The sequence below is a fragment of the Microcaecilia unicolor genome, chromosome 5, assembly GCF_901765095.1.
Source record: "Microcaecilia unicolor chromosome 5, aMicUni1.1, whole genome shotgun sequence".
In the NCBI taxonomy this organism is placed as follows: domain Eukaryota; kingdom Metazoa; phylum Chordata; class Amphibia; order Gymnophiona; family Siphonopidae; genus Microcaecilia; species Microcaecilia unicolor.
The window spans coordinates 253,929,320-253,946,875 of record NC_044035.1 but is presented as its reverse complement, the minus strand read 5'-3'; the positions used below and the strand labels follow the sequence as shown (position 1 = coordinate 253,946,875).

General features: G+C 44.8%; 1 protein-coding gene across 7 annotated transcripts in view; it reads left to right on the top strand.

Annotated features, from left to right (window-relative positions):
• The window catches only part of LOC115470658 (kelch-like protein 13), a 91,973-nt gene extending 74,417 nt beyond the window's left edge, over positions 1-17,556 (top strand). For all 7 annotated transcript variants that reach the window (XM_030204008.1, XM_030204004.1, XM_030204005.1 and 4 more), the window contains 3 exons: positions 7,966-8,761; positions 12,781-12,894; positions 16,175-17,556. In XM_030204008.1, coding sequence (XP_030059868.1) covers positions 7,966-8,761; positions 12,781-12,894; positions 16,175-16,665 — 1,401 coding nt within the window. In that variant the 3' untranslated portion in view covers positions 16,666-17,556. The remainder of the gene's footprint in view (positions 1-7,965; positions 8,762-12,780; positions 12,895-16,174) is intronic.

Genomic DNA, 17,556 nt, shown 5'->3' with positions numbered 1-17,556 from the left:
AGAAGCTTACATATCATTTCCATTGTCATCAAACTTTATACAGTTATGAATCCCTTTCCCTTTCCCTCCTCCCACCCCATCATCCCACTCCCCCCCTTCCCCTTACAGATGCTATTAATATCTATATTCTAGAGAAATAGAGATTAGGAAACAAACAACTGTCTCTTTGCTGATGGTTGTAGCGTATTCCAAAATTTACTCCAGGTCTGCAGCAATCACTTCCCTTCTGCCGAATCTAGGTCGCGGACTGCACATCGCTCTAGTCTGGATAAATCTATCATAAATACTCTCCATTGGGTGATGTTAGGGTCTTTTTGGTCCATCCAGCCATGTAATATCACTTTCTTTTCGATCTGTACTGCGCGTTGTAAAAATCTTCTATACCCCGGCAATGCCGGCTTGACATATCTATACACGTCAAATAGCATCAGTGGTTGCAATTCTGTCTTTCTATTCCAGTATGACCATACCTTCCCAAGCACCTGCTTCCAAAATCTTTGCACTCTTGAACAAGTCCAAAACATATGTCCCAGAGTCGCCTGAGGGGAAGCACAGCGCGGGCAGTGTCCAGTTGCGCCAAAACCCGCCTTGTGGGCTCTGTGTGGTGACACATGCAAACGGAGTGCAAACTTATATTGTAATTCCCAATGTCTTGTGAATGGGGAGTTTTGTAATATAGAAAGCAAGTAGTTTTATATTACACTATCTGACACTTCAACTCCAAGATCCGCAGACCAGTCTTGTGCCCGTTTTTTATAATCTATGTCCTCTGTAGTATCTAATAAGTGTTTATGATGATATTTTAACGGGACTTCATTCTGAGACCCCAGTGTCAGTGCAGTGCTCAACGTGTCTTGCACATCTTCACTTAGGTTAATCCATCCTATTGATACCGCATAGTGTTTCACTTGCATATAAGCGAACATATCTGCAGCTGGTAATGAATACTCTCCCTGTATATCTGCAAATGTCCGCAATTGTCCTTCTTCATTAATTAATTGATATAAGAAATGAATACCTTTTTGCCTCCATCAAGCAAACACTCCTGAGGTGGTGCCCACTGGAAAGTCAGGGTTATGGTACAAGGATAGAAAAGGCGTTGAGCTCGCTGAGAACCCATGCCGCCTACATAGCCACCTCCATGTTGCTCTGGCAGATGTCACAAAGGGGTTGGTTGCGATCTTAATGTCTGGGCTATGCTGATATTTATGCGAGTGCAGCAGCCAACTAAGATGTATCTTGGGGAAGGCGGCTGACTCTATCGAGGTTGCTGAAAACTCCTGGCACCCTACCAACCTATCTCTTATATGCCTCATGGAGCTTGAAATCGTTAGATACCTTATGCTTAGTAGGCCCATTCCCCCATGCAATCTAGGTTTCTGCAGGACACTAATTGGGAGTCTAGGTCTCCGACCCTGCCAAAGAAACCGCTGGATCGCTCTAGATAATGCCCTCTCTTCTCTTTGCCTCAGATACAACGGAAGCATCTGAAAGGTATATAACCACCGGTGGGCCACCATCATATTAAATAGAGCGATCCTTGCGGTCAAGGAAAGCGGAAACCTCCCCCACAACAATAATGTACGCCTGGTCTCAGTCAAAAGTGGCAACACATTTTCACTGTACAGCCGTGAAAGGTCTGTGGGCACCACTACCCCTAGATATTTCAACTGCCCCGGTGCCCATTTCAGAGGGAACTGTCCCCGCCAGCCAGCCTGGATGTCCTCATTTATCGGCATGGCCAAGGACTTTGTGTGATTTAGCTTAAATCCCGACAGATCTCCATAATCCTTTACCACTCTGAGCAGGTTTTCCAGCGACTGCTGGGAGTCATCTAAGAGAAGCATTAGGTCATCGGCGTATGCTAATAATTCCACCCTATGTCCTGCGATTTGCGCCCCTTTGATATCTGTAGAATTTCTAATTACAAATAGCAAAGGTTCTAGGGTGAGCACAAATAATAAGGGCGAGAGTGGGCAGCCCTGACGGGTCCCCCGCTCTATTGCAAATTCCTTAGTCCTGACCCCATTAACCAGGATTGCCGCTTTTGGTTGTGTGTACAGAGCTTTAAGTGCTTCAAGATACCATTCTTGGATTCCCACCCACCGCAGTGTCTCAAACATAAACGACCATCTGACTTCATCAAAAGCCCGTTCTGCATCTAAACTGACTACCAATCTGTTGATATCTGAGTCTTTCGCGTGCATCAGTGCTGCTATAAGCTTCCGCACATTAAGCACCGATTTCCGCCCTCTGACAAACCCTACCTGGTCGGTATGTATAATTTGGGGCAAACTAGGGGCCAATCTGTCTGCCAATATCCTGGACATGATTTTAATATCCACATTTATTAAGGATATTGGTCTGAACGAGCCAGGTTGCAATAGGTCTCGTCCTGGTTTAGGAATCAAACTTATCAGCGCCGAATTCGCATGGCGAGGAAAGGCTCCCTGCTGGACCGCTGCATGATAAACCTCCAACAATGGGCCTACCATTGTACTTTAAGCATTTTGTAAAATTCGCCAGTAAAGCCATCTGGCCCCGGCGCTGAATGGAGGCGGAGCTTCGTAATACTCTGCATGATCTCTTTTGCTGTTATTGGCTTGTTCAAGGCCTCCACCACGGCTGGTGACAATTTAAGCATGCCAGTGATGTTCAGATATTCCAACAATCTAGCCTTTCCTTCTGTCTGCTCCCCCGCATCCTTATATAAAGACGCAAAGTGCTCCCTTAAAACTTCAGCCACCTCCTCCACTGTAGTTGTCACCCCTCCCGCTTTTGTATGTAATACTGGTTTAAAATGTTGCTTTCTTGCGGTTTTCACCACCTTAGCCAAATAGGTTCCAGATTTATCCCCATATTTCTGAAGTCTAAACTTTCGATAAATCAGGGAACGGGTCATTCTCTCGTGTATAAGACTATTCAATGCCGCCCGAGTCACCATTAAGGTATCATACCGGGCTGACGTAGGAGCTGCAGTGTATGCCTTCTTTACCTCTCTTAATTTCCGCTCCAGTGCAATGACTTTTCGATTGATACATCGATTACGCTTACAGACATAGGCAATTACATCCCCCCTTAGCACTGCTTTTGCCGCGGACCAAAACAGGCTTGGGTCTTCCGGGTGCTGTTCGTTATTCTTCAGATATTCCCCCCATCTGTCATGGATGTATTTATTGAATTCCGGGGAGGAGTATAGGTATGCAGGAAATCTCCAGCCCGAGGATTGCTGAAAAAAGGACTGCGCCTCCAGATCTACCCAAATCAGGGCATGATCGGAGATTTCCTCCGGGCCTATGCTAGCGTCCAGCACCTGTGGGAATAATGTCTGAGACAAAATTATATAGTCTAGCCTGGACTGTGTACGATGCGTCCTGGAGGTGTGAGTGTAATCTCTTTCCTCTTGATGTAGCAATCTCCATGGGTCTACTAGTCCTGCTAGTGTGCAAAAAGATTCCAATATAGTCTCGCCCTCCATTCTTCCCTGCGCTCGCTCCCCTGATCTATCTACCTGCACATCATATACCTGGTTCATATCTCCTGCTATTAACAATGGTAAGTGCGCGTATTGTTGGCATCTATTAAGTAAGTGCGTAAAAAAATTCCTACTTTTCACCAGTGGCGCATAAACCGCTACCAAGAGTACTTCTTTTCCTTGCAGGTTAATTTGAACTCCCAGGTATCTCCCCTCCCCATCTTTAAACCTCAATTTGGTGGAACACGCTAGGGATTTATTAATCAAAATTGCCACCCCTCCTTTCCTTCCGGCTGCCGGGGAACAAAACATCTCCCCCACCCAATGCCGTTTTAATTTATCATGCTCTTCTTGTGATAATCTCGTTTCTTGTAGACAGGCTATATGCGCGTCATGGCGTTTTAGGGCTGCTAAAATTTTCGTACGCTTCACTGGAGATGTAATGCCACAAACATTCCATGAGACCAGACGCACCGCTTTACTCCCTAATCTAGCCAGGGTCTTCTATGAACTGTCTTACAATTATATGATACATTAACCGCCCCAGGGCGCCCAGCCTCACCCTTGGGAACTGCTGCTTCACTACACCTCCTATACTGTTGTTGAGCTTCTCCATAAATACATCCCCATGTTCTAGTCTGTTGCGTTCTCCCCTCTCTTCTCACCTCTTGTATTTAACCTCATCTCCCTCCCTCTCCCCCCCCCCCTGACAAAGTTCCCTTCCCCCCACCCCTCCCACCCCTCCCATCACCTCCCAAACTGTAACAATAGGAGACACTTCAATGCACAAGGCCCCCACACCCTTTCTTATTACAGCAGAATGCTATACAACCCATAACTTCAAATGTTAACATCTCATCGTATATCTCAAGCACTCAAACCTTACAATAATGTTTCAGTCACCTGTAGGGCTACTCTTTATTTCTCCTAGGTCTTTCTCTAGACGTGAGACAAATTCTTTTGCTGCATGCACTGTGTCGAAAACTTTCCAGCTATTATCCTGTCTGATCTTTAAAAAAGCTGGGTAGAGAAGCATAAACTTGATTTTAAGATCAGCCAGCCTCTTGCATACAGGCGTGAACTGTCTCCGTCTGTCCTGCAGCTGAGCAGAATAATCCTGGAATATTCGTATGAGGTGCCCATCGTACTTTACCTCATCTCTCTTAAGCCAATATCCCCGTAGTATTTCTGCCTTATGTAGGTAGTTGTGGACCTTCAAAATCACTCCACGAGGCGCTTGCCCGCCATCTTTGCTTCACCCCACGCGGTGCGGTCTTTCCAGACATAGCGGTCCCGCTGAATCTGACAAGGCGAATTCTGAGGCCAACCAGCGCTCTAATGTTGTTGCCAGCACTCGATCTCCGATAGTTTCAGGTAGACCAACGATCCGCAAGTTGGACCGTCGAGACCTGTTCTCCAGGTCATCCAGTTTTGCGGACAAAGAATCTACCGTTCCGGTAAGCTGTTTTACCTCTGCTTGGAGCGGAGTGGTGGTGTCTTCGAGATCTGATACCCTCCGTTCTAGCTCTCCAGTCCGCTCTGTAATAGCAGTGAGTCGCACCTCAAAAGACTCAAATTGGCTAGATAATTTATCTAGTTTAGGTTCCAACGTCGTTGCTATCACCTCTGTGAGTTGCGCCAATTGCTCCGCCGAAAACGTCGGCCCAGCGCGTGATGGCGACTTCTCTCCCGCCACCTCTAGCGCCTTCGCCTTATCTTTGTCCTTCCTCACCCCTCTATTTGCCATTCCTTTAACTGGCGCTTCCAGAAATTTGTCCATGAATAATCAGATAACCTGCTCTGCCTGAGAGGTATTATTATTTAGCGTTGTTGGGTTTCTTAGAGTTTAAGCGCGTCTGGGCCTCGGAGAGAGCAAAAAACACGTCTCACTCTCTCATCGCACCACGTCATCTCCTTGGGGCTCATTTTTAAATCCATCCATGGGCTAGCCTCTATTTATAGGTGTTACAAAACTCCTAGACACCTGCCTGGGGCTACCCCACGGCCACTTAGAGGGTCTGTCCCCAGGACAGCTCAGGTCCGCCTGCACCTGCCACTTATGCAGTACAATAGCACCCTCCTCCCTCCGACTGGGTCCCAACTGCCTCTGGGCAAGTCTTCTGCTTTCAAGGTGTTCCCCAGTGATTTATAGGTTACTGGGACTACACTCCCAGTGGTTCCACAGTTCCTAGAAATCACTCACAGACCCAACACACAAACCACCAGGACTCTTAGTCCAGTCAAGCAGAGGCAATAAACTAAAAATGTCTATTATCATGAAAATATTGAACAGTGAACCATAAAAACAGATGGAATAAAACAGTACATAATAACAGATAAATGAATATGGATCAATTATAAAACTATTTAAACATTTGTTCACTACCTGAATATAGGAAATGTAGCTGCTCACAGGGTCTCAGTAAAGAGGTCTTTCTCTCTCTCTACTTCCAAACTGAGACTGGAGAAAAAAGCCAGTTCTTCCTATATGAATTTGAGCTCCTGGGCCGATCAGAGCCCAGAACAACAAGTCTTAAAAATAGCTGGCCACATCTCTGCAGGTTACCTCTTATTAACTAAAGAGGAACAGTTATTTCTGGGTAACAGCTTTAAACATAAACATGCACCACCTGCTAGCCAAACTAAAGAAATACACTTCAAGAAATAATACAGTTGTACAGGGTTAAAAACCCACTGTTTTGTCACAGTAGTTCAGAATGGACATTGCTGGACCCACTACATGATCCACTAGATCTGTTTCTACTTCAATTTACATTTTTCATTAGAAGAGTACCTTTGAGAAAGTAGTTACAGAGGCCCACAACTTTGAACTGAATTGCCACCTGATTTGTGAAATACTGATAATTATCTGCAGTTGAGAAATTTTATGGATAGGGACAGCACCGTACCATGGGCTGTGAGAGTGGTGCAACCACATAGGGTACAAAAATTGCTGCCAGCCCACTGCCTCTTCTCATTGACAGTTGTGAAGTGGCCAAGGCAATGGAGCTATTGTAGGCGAGTTGCTCTTGGCTCAACTATAGCTTGATATGTTTTTGTTTAGTTTCTTTTATACAATTTTTTAATACTATTGGTTGAGCTTGGTGGGGATTTCTTTTGAAGGTCTATTGTAATGTTTTGATTTGAATTATATTTTAGTTTTCTGTTTGTAAATTTTGTTCTTTCTTTTGACTTTTAATGTGCCTTGAACCTATTTAGGTTGAAGAGAATATTATCACTTAATTAAAACTGAATTTAAATCATTCAGATTAGCATTTCCGCCCCACTCAGTTTACCATTCCCTCAGTGACCACTCGGCCTCTGCCTCCGCCTTCCTCTGCTGCTATGTTTAGAACCTGAGGAAGAATATTCTGCCTTCAAAAGCTTGTCAAATAATTTAATATTAGTCCAATAGAAAAGGTATCACCTTATTTTCCTTTTTTGTTTTGTTTATTTCAGAGCTGGTGCAAAGGCAGTAGGTGCCCTAGGCCCAACGACCTTATACTCTCCTAAGTTAAATTTCGGGCCTCTAGCCTGCAGCATGCCCCCTCTTCCCAAGATTTTGATAAACTAAACAATCATAGTCATCCCACAAGAAATCCTTTAAAAATGTAGGTTAACATATGCGCTGATGATTCTTTGAATTTGGGGTGACTGTTAGCATCTACTGTGTTAGTTTGACTGCAGTTGCTCCTTGCTGCCTCCAAGAAGCTGCCACCCTAGGTGATCACCTAGTCCTGCCTAATGCTTGGGCCAACCCTGTTTTATTTCAATTATCATGTTCAGAACAGAGCGTTGTGTTTCCCTTCATAGGACCTTCACTTCTCAGATGCTGCAGCAAAGATTTATCTTTGAAGCTTGAATCAGTTTTAGCTTCTGTTCACCCCCAGGAGACCATTCCCATTCAGACCTTTCCTTCAGTTTTTTTTTAAATTTATTTATTAGGATTATTTACCGCCTTTTTGAAGGAATTCACTTAAGGCGGTGTACAATAAGAATAGATCAAACATGAGCAATAGTCAATTACAGCAGTAAAAATATTCAAAAACAATACTAACTTTAGTATGGTATATTATTTACAATGTCAACACAATATGTAATAGAACATTACAATTGATAGTGAAGGGTAAAGCAAAAATGTAACTCATAGATAGGTAAGAAAGTAGGACGAGTTAGAAAGTAAGGTGATTGATTTAAAGAAAGTTGCACATGAGGTCAGAGAAAAGGTTAAATTTATTTAATTTATATTTGTTATATCAGCTAAGGTAGGAGTGGATAAGCATGTCCTGCTGCAGTATATGCAGCCTGAGTCACTCCTTGTGTGTGTGAGTGAGACTAACAAGTTAGTTACAGTTGATTTCTCCAGGCCAAGACAGAGTTCAGATTAAGAGGAATATCTTGAGGGATGAACCATTTCATCTACGTATAAGGCTACAAAGGCTTTTCCTATTTCTGAATATAATGAAATGTAATCAATATGTTGTTCACAGATATCCCTTGAAAATTGCATTGAAGCTGGAGCTGTTGCCAGTTCTTATCACTTGCCAAAGGTACAGGAGTACCTTGGGGACTTCATATTACAGAACTTTGCATCATTATTAGAAAGTGGTGATTACATGAAACTGTCCAAAGATCAGCTCAGTCATATCTTTGCCAGTAGCAGCCTGAAGAACTGCTGTGAAATGGACCTGTATAAAGCTGCTGTCTCTTGGATTAAGCAGGATAAGTCTCACAATGAGTTCACTTACCAATTGATGAAGCTCATCCGCTTTCCACTGCTGTCCCCAAAGGAGCTCCTCGAGATCACACAAGAAGGAGACCTCCTGAAGGATGACACTGCCTGTCTCAATTTGCTTCTCGAAGCTAGCAGCTACCAAATGCTACCCTACATGCAGCCAAACATGCAGACCACCCGCAGTGCGATCCGATCAGATGCTACCCACCTTGTTACTGTGGGTGGGGTCCTGCGCCAACAGCTGGTTGTGAGCAAAGAACTACGTCTATTCGATGGAAAGACACAAATGTGGAAGGCCCTAAAGCCCATGGATGCCCCCAGGTACCAACATGGCGTTTCTGTGATTGGGAACTTTCTCTATGTGGTTGGAGGTCAAAGCAATTATGACACCAAAGGGAAAACAGCAGTGGACAGCACCTTTCGGTATGACCCACGCTTCAACAAGTGGATCGAGGTGGCCTCCCTGAATGAGAAGAGAACCTTTTTTCATCTCAGTGCCCTGAAAGGGTGCCTTTATGCAGTTGGAGGCAGAAACATGACTGGTGAAATAGGTATTCATTTCTGTAATACGTTTTTCACTAAAAAGCAACTGCATTTTTCATTACAAAAATGTTAGAGAGGAACGTAGTGGGAGGAGAGGATTACAAGATTAAGGGACTCATTTTCAAAACAGAAAAACATCCAAAAAGTAGAAGATAGATTTCTTTTGTCAAAAATGTTCAAATCGCTATTTTCAAATCACATTTTTAAGACCTTTCTCTATGCAGTTCATCTGCAGTACATCCAAATCACTTGGGGGCAGGATTTAAGTGTTCCCAGAACTTGGACATTTTTCTGCCATAATAGAACAAAGCAAAAAAATCCAGGGCTAAAAGTTAGACGTTTTGGTCTAGACATGTTTCAGTCACAACTAAGTCAAAAAGAGGTGCCCTAAATGACCAGATGACCGCTGGAGGGATTAAGGCATGACACCCAGCCTTACTCCCCCAATGGTCACTGACCCTCTCCCACCCACCCCCACCCCCAAAGATGTGAAAGAAACAGTACGTACCAGCCTCTTTGACAGCTTCAGATGTTATGGGCAGTCCTATTAGAGCAGCAAACAGGTCCCTGGAGTAGCTTAGTGGTCAGTGAAATGCACTGTAGAGAAGGGGACCCAGGCCTATATCCCACTCTAGCTGTTACACTTGTGGTAGAAAGTGTAAGCCCACCAAAAACCTACTGAACCCATATATAGGTGACACCTGCAGACATAAGGGCTATTGTAGTGGTGTACAATTGGGTACAGTAGGATTTTGTTTGGGGAGCCCTCCAAAACCCACCAATATAAGGGGGTAATGGTGAGATGTGTACTGGGACCTTTTATGTGACGTCTACTGCAGCACCCCCCCTAGGGTGCCCCACTGCTGTGCTCTGGGATGTCTGTGTGACCAGTCTACTAAGGGCCAGATGCACTAAACTTAACGAGCAATTAATGAGCCATTAACGAGCAAGTAGTAAACCCTGGCATGCACTAAAGGCCATTTTACGACCATGGTAGCAGCTACAAAAACGGAATGCAGATGATTCAAAGGCTATTATAATGAGCTGCACTACCATTGCAAGGCTATTATAATGAGATGCACTAAGGTTTACTGATTCCCCTTACCGTGGAAACCCTAACGTGAGGTCTGCACCTCTCGTTAGGCTGGGGCTGCTGTGAACGGACCCATGGAGACCAGTGGGAAAGCGCCTAACACCCATGTAAAAAAAAAACATGGACGTCCTTCAAGGACGTCCCTGACGAGCACTTGGCTTTCTTTTGTCCCTTCCGACGACGCCCCCCCCCCCCCCCGAGGTCGCCGCTCCCCCCGCCCCCCTGAATTGAAATGAAAGCTTCCCGCAGCTCTGGCCTCCCCACCGTCTTCCGCACCCCCGTGGCCCCGCACCTGCCGCCCCCCTTGAGGTCGTCGCCGCCGCTGTTCCCCCCTCCACCCGCCCCCCTCCGTCTGCCACTGGCCCGTCAGACGAGGGCGGGCCAGGGAAGAAAGGAGGGAAGTCCAAAGGGAAGTGATCAGCTGTTGCTTGCTGCAGCGCCTTCACAAGGAGATGAGAGGCGCTGTGAGGGCCCGGCCTGGTGGCAGATGGAGGGGGACGGGTGGAGGGGGGGAGCAGCGGCGACGACCTCAGGGGAGGGCGGCGGGGGTGGGGCCACAGGGGTGCGGAGGATGGCGGGGAGGCCGAAGCTGCAGGAAGCTGTCCTTTCAATGCAGGGGGGAGCGGCGGTGGCGACCTCGGGGGGGGCGAAGGACGTCCATAAAGGACGTCCATAGGCACACCTCATCTTTTTTTTATATATAGTGAAGGACGTCCATAAAGGACATCCTTGGCATGCGCAGAGCAGCCAGCATAACGCTTGGCTGCTCTGCCCATGCTCAACCGGCCGACTGGCCGACTGTTTAACGATGGAATAGAGAATGCAAGTGAGCTACAACGAGCAGCTCATTTGCATTCCTATTCCTTGATGCATGCCCGTTCCTTACCGATTCGCTAAGGGAATCGGTAAGGGAAGGGCTTTAACGATTTTTTAGTGCATCTTGGCCTAAGAATGCTGCCCCCCCCCCCCCCCCCCCCCCATATTTTTGTGCATGTTTCCCTTGGACTTTTTTTTCCCAAAAATGGTCACAAAAGAAAAACGCACTGAACACAGAACGTCTACGAAATGGGCACTTTTCAACCAGAAAAATGTCTGTGTTCACCACTTAATTTTTCAACATTTTAAGCAAAATGCCCAAAATTGGATTTAGATGGCATATCGAAAATACTCCTCAGTGTCATTATCTGATGTTCAAGAATCCTGTAAGATCCAAACTATCCAGGAAAAGAATTGATTGCTGACCCTCCACAGCTTTCCTCTTTGCTAGAGAAGGGTAATAAGATCCTTGAGATAAATGGAACAGATGCCTCAGGCACCTTTAAAATTTCCAGAATGCATCTTTTAAACATATCATACACTATAACAGGAAAGAGTTTAGGAAGCTTGATTAGGCACAGATTCCTACATCTGACCATATCTTCCAAATTATAGGACAGCAGTTTTATGAACATACAAATCTGAGTATTCATCATGAGAAATAGTGTCTTGTCAAAGTCTTCACACTGTTTTATATTTTTCACATTCTGCTGTCTAAAACATACAGTTCAAAATATATGACAGTAGGAGTTTGTTTCACTCATCTACACAAATATGTGATTGTCTCTGGGAAAAGGCGACTAAAGTCTCGGATCCAAAATGTTGAGATCGGTCCATCAGCAGCCTGAAAAAGTTACATGTTTGAACTTCTGTAACTTTTTTATTTTTTTTCACATAAAAGGATGCAGTTTGGACTGTTGTATTACACATTGTTTGCTCTAACAGAGTTCATTAAAACCTAATTTTTTTAGTCTCTAGTGACTTTTTAGTCACCTTTTCTCAGAGATGGCCACATACACTGTTCCCCCTAACCTGAGCAGGAGTCCTCCATCTTCAATCCTGTCAGTGGGGGGTCCTATTTCACTATTACATTTTTAATAACAAGAGACAGACAAGCTACTACTACTACTAATAGCATTTATATAGCGCTACCAGACGCACGCAGCGCTGAACACTTCAGCACTTGACATAGAGAGACAGTCCCTGCTCAAAGAGCTTACAATCTGCGGTACTCCAAACTTGCCTGTCCCTAGCGATTGAAAATATAATGTTGAAGCACCTGAAAACACAATATTGAAGCATCATTCCCTACTGGTAGCAGTGCAGTTGGATGACTCCCGCTCAGCTTAGAGGGAACAGTGGTCATATATACGCTTTCAACAAATAATTAGTAAGGAATGAAACGCCTTGACTGTGTAAGTCTTCACACTCTTTGTCATAGCAAACCCAATTAATTCAATTTCCAAACATTGCCAGTAGTAAGTTCAGTGGAGTCCAGCACAGTAGCGGAGCTGAGTCAAATACTCCTGGATGAAAAATTGAGCCGTTTCTGTTTTATGGCATGAATTTGATGCAGAGGTCAATACTTGCTGAATACTGAGCTGCCAGAATAACTCCAGTACAAAGTTATTCAAAAGTACAGAGTGAGGGAAGGTCCATCAGTGTCGCACGCTGCCTGGTTACCGCAGGGTTAGTGCAGGAGCCTTTACCGCCACCTCAATGGGTGGCGGTAAGTGCTCCCCCCCCCCCCCTAAATGGCTGTGCAGCAAGTGGTTCACTTGCCACAATGCCATTTCTTTCAGAAAAGGGAAACCTGCCTTTTACCCACTATAGTGAAAGAGGGCCTCGGCGCGCATCAAAAACATACGCCAGCCTCCTTTTGCCACAGCTTCATAAAAGGACTTCTAAGTTTGGTTTTGGTTTGCAACAAAGAAATAGCCTGCCCAACACCATGCATCCTGGCACCATAATTCTCATGTGATACCCTCCTATTCTACTACTGAGAAGTTGACAGGTCATATCATATAAATAAATATAGCATCATATGTATATGGGCTACTACATGTACTTATTCACTGTATGGAAAATTTCACCATATGTTGCCTATGTGTTCAACAGCTTCAGTGGAATGTTACAGTCCTGCCAGCAATGAGTGGAAATTTGTCTCACCTATGAATGAACCTCACTATGGGCACGCTGGAACCATTCATGGTGATTACATGTACATCACAGGTGAGTCAAGGAGGAATGGTTTTTAGGAGCAAGAAGCATATAATTTGGTGGCTATAGACCGTTGAATGCTTCAAGATACCAACTATATGCAAATAAGCTGGGAGAATACACCTTGATTTGCTGTTTCTAATAGGATATAACAAACAGAATTCTAAGCTTGAAGTACTTCCCAGCCAGTCTGGCTTTCAGGATATACACAAAGTATATGCATAAGAGAGATGTGCATACAGTGGATGCCAGTATATGCAAATCTATCTCATGCATATTCATTGTGGATTTCCTGAAAATCAGACTAGCTAGGGGTTTTCCAGGTCTGGTTTGAGAGACATTGGTTTAAGGCAGTGGTCCCCAAACCATTCAGAGGGACTCCCAGGCAGTCAGGTTTTCAGGATGTTGTAATGGATATGCATGAGATAAATTTACAAGCAGTGGAGGCAATGTATGCAAATCTGTCTCATAGTTACTCACAGTGGATATCCTGACAACCCAACTGGCTGGGAATTCCCCAGGAGAGGTTCAGGAACCACTAGTTTAGGAGAAATGATTACCCCCTTCCATAATGCTCAGACCTGGACACACCTTGCAGGCTGATCAAATCAAAAAGAATTCTTATTAACCACTATATCTTCTTCTCAGAGTTCAATGCGGTGTACAAAAAACATAAGAGTATACAATAAAAAACAGCTACTACAATCAGTTATAGAAAAAAAGTATATGTCTGTCTAGTTAGTAGTGTTATTAGGAAACAAAACTGTCTTAACCTTCTTCCTAAACAATGAATAATTTCCCTCTGTTCTAATACAAATCGGAAACGAATTCCACAGGGATACCACCTGAAAAAGAGTATATAGAATTAGCAATTCTGAAAAAACAAACCTTCTTAAAAGAAAGTGGACATAGCGTCAATCAATTGTGCAAACGAGATAAAAATTCAGAGAAACTGAGACTATCCTAATCAGTAATTTTTTTTTTGTTACATTTGTACCCCGCGCTTAAGGCTCAATGTGGCTTACATGGGGCAATGGAGGGTTAAGTGACTTGCCCAGAGTCACAAGGAGCTGCCTGTGCCTGAAGTGGGAATTGAACTCAGTTCCTCAGGACCAAAGTCCACCACCCTAACCACTAGGCCACTCCAGAAGTAAACCCATATAATATTCGAAAAAAACAATAAGCAGCTTTGAAAGTGATTCTTTCATTAATAGGAAGCTATTGTAGTTTGGCAGTTTGTGATGAAGGACTACTATATCGGGTAAATTTAAAAAGTAATCTAACTGAAGTATTTCTTTAACTCCTGAGCCAAATGTTCACAGGACTTATTTGAGGGAGAACTTGTTGGTTTTCCAAACAAGAGATGAATTTTATCATAATGTTTCACTGAGTAAGGGCAGTGCTTCTCAACCCTCTCCTGAAGTACACTTAAATAGGTCATGCAGTATATCCGCATGCATTACTTCCACTGTATGGAAATTTATCCCATGCCTATTCATTGTAGTAATCCTGAAAACTGGACTTGCTGGGTTTGCCCCCAGGATGGGGTTGAGAAACACTGATGGGCCAATGATCAGAAGCAAACGCAGGTGCTAGAGGCTGTTAGCACCAAATTAGTGTCTGCTTTTGCTACTGCCCCATGATCAGAGCCCCCGAGCACGTGAAACAACATGCTCGCGGGCTTTCAACTCAACTATCATGCAAATGCATACAAAACAGGGCTCTTAGTGCAAGTAGCATGCAAATGCATGCTAAATGTATTCCTCCCCAATGATCAGTGAGCAACGCACCAAACGTTGGCGCGCTGTCGGCGGCAAACCCTACACCAGCGTTAGGGTTTGCAGACCATTGGGGAGGAATAGTGAGCCCTGTCCAGCATGCATTTGCATGCTAGCAGGCCCCCCATTCCCACCAATGCAGCATCAGTCCCCTGTCCCCCCCGCAGGAGCAGGAACCCCAACCCAGATCCCCCTCCCCCCCAGCGACACGGAGGCAGCCCCCCCCCCCCCCCATGACACAAGTTCAGGGAGGGCTGGAGATCCTCTCACATGTCCCTGGTGGGCCACAAGTCAACCCTCCCCGACCTGGTGGTCTAGTGGCGCTCTTCTCCACCCCCTACCTTCGATGGAGGTCCATTGGCGCTGGACGAGGCTTCACACCATATAAGGGAGTTTCTCGAAGGTATGGGAGTGGGGAACAGGGCCGCTAGACCACCAGGTTGGGGGGGCTTGACTCGCGGCCCACGGGGCCACCAAGGACATTTGAGAGGATGTTAAGGGGGCTGGAGACCCACTGGATCTCCAGCCCCCCCCCCCCCCGAACTTGTGTCAGGGAGACCGGGGGAGGGGGTTGACTCGATGCCCACTGGGCCACCAGGGCTGTATTCAAGGGGAGCCCCCCGAACTTGGGTCAGGGGGACCAGCCCCCGTGTCGCTTGTCTCTGGGTGGGGTACTTGGGGTCTGGTGGTCCCATGGGCCTCCAGCCCCTGTGTTTGACAGGCCTGGCCATTTGACAGCCCAGACCCATCAAACAAGTGCAGAAGGATTCACTCAGACATAATCCTCTTGCACTTAACCCTATGATCAGAGATAATAGTGTGCTTAAATTTGCTTGCTATTATCTCTGATCATAGGGGCAGTAAAGCCCCGTGCTGTTTCAGCGCTATTTTTAGAGCGCTGTTTGGAACAGCGCAGGGCTTTCGATCATCTGCCCATGAGACAGGGAGATCAAACAAGGGTGTCGAACTGCAGTCCTGGAGGGCTGCAAACTATTCAGATTTCAGGATATCCCTACTGAATATGCATGAGAGAGATTTGCATATGTTGCCCCCATTGTATTATGTCTTTCATATTCGTTAGGGATATCCTGAAAAGCTGACTGGTTTATGGCCCTCCTAGATTGCAGTTTGACACTTTTGGGATAAAAAGTTCAAAATTAACTGCCTCCCCCTAGAGCAGTATTTGAATTCCTATATTTCCATATATAAAATCTGAGCTATAGTTAACTGAATGCCTCAGAATGGGAGTTTTGAAAATCAGCGTGAAGGTGGCAATAGATGCATGACATTTTGGAGAATCCTGTCCCATGAAAATGAGAGTTTTCAGCAGAATTTTGAATAAACAGATTTGTTCAAAGACTTGGTGCACTGATACTATAGATCCTTAATTTCAAAAAAAACGTTTTGAGAAGTGCTTGAAATTTCCAGGTACAGAGTTCAATCGAAGCCCCAGTAAAGTTCTGCTTATCACTTTTTCTACATATTGAAAATTCTTCCCTCTTTGTATGTTTTAGGGGGGATTACTCACGACACCTTCCAGAACCAGCTGATCTGCTATGACCCAGTTAGTGACAGTTGGTGCCAGAAAGCAGACATGGTGACAGTACGTGGCCTTCATTGCATGTGCACCATTGGGGATTATATCTATGTTATTGGAGGTAATAATTTCCACAGTGCAACCGACTATGGTGATGTGCTGAACTGCGAGTACTATTGTCCAGCCACAGATCAGTGGGTGGTCATCGCACCAATGCTGCGTGGCCAGAGTGATGTGGGAGTGACAGTGCTAGATGACAGAATCTACGTGGTCGGCGGATACTCATGGAACAGTCGCTGCATGGTGGACATTGTCCAGTGTTACGATCCAGAGCAGGATGTATGGCAGAAGCTTTTGGAACTGCCTGAACCCCTGGGGGGAGTTAGGGCATGTACTTTAACGGTGTACATACCTGAAGACACTGTTGAATCTCAGACGCAAGAATCTCCCCTCTCCACAAACCAGTAATACCAGTCACTAATGCCATTCTGTGAGGCCTTCGGAGCAACCCTTGTGGATATAGACTTCTGAATGTGATGACCTCATGCTCAACTCTTTGTCATTTAGTAAGTGACAAGTGAGCCATGACTCTTCTTCAAAAGAGGCCTACTCTGATATTCTTAATATGATGTCTTAATATGATGATGGCTACATGTTCCACTTAGTGTGAGATAATGAGAGTCAAAGCATTTCCTTAGCTCGCCAGACATAGACTGTTGTCATCAGCAAAGCAAACCTTTTTAGCAGTTGTGAGTTTTTAAAGCATGTCCCACTTTCCTCAGGTTGTAATTAGTCTGCCAAGACAGCAGTTCAACTGTTCAGTGAAACCTACGTTATTGTCCATTGTTCACAGCTGGATGCTGCATGATTTATATTATCCAGCCAAAGCAAAAGGACAGTTTTATCAACTGATGATGATTTATGTTGGTCCATTTTTCCTAAAAATATTTTTGTATGATCCTTGAATGGAGGACAGTGCTTCGTCAAGTTACATTTAAATTCACCATAAACATACTGCAGTACCAGCATTTCGGTCACTCTTCAGTCATTTTGTACCACCTCTGTGCTTGTATAATTCATGAATGAGAGTTTTTGTTGTTGTTGCTGTTGAGTAATGTTTTAACATGTCAGAGCTGACAGCATATGAAAATGGTGAAGTGTGCTGTGTTCTGACAACACATGTTAAAATAAGGAGTGCAGACATGATTTACCAAAATTCCTTCAAACCTAGGGTCCTACAGCATCTCTTTGTTTTACCTTTTGTAATTTCAAAGGTTTCCGTATGCATGTTTTAAATGTTAACACAGTGAGCCCAATACTGAAAAGAATTTAATCTGATGCTAGGGTCCACCTTGGGGG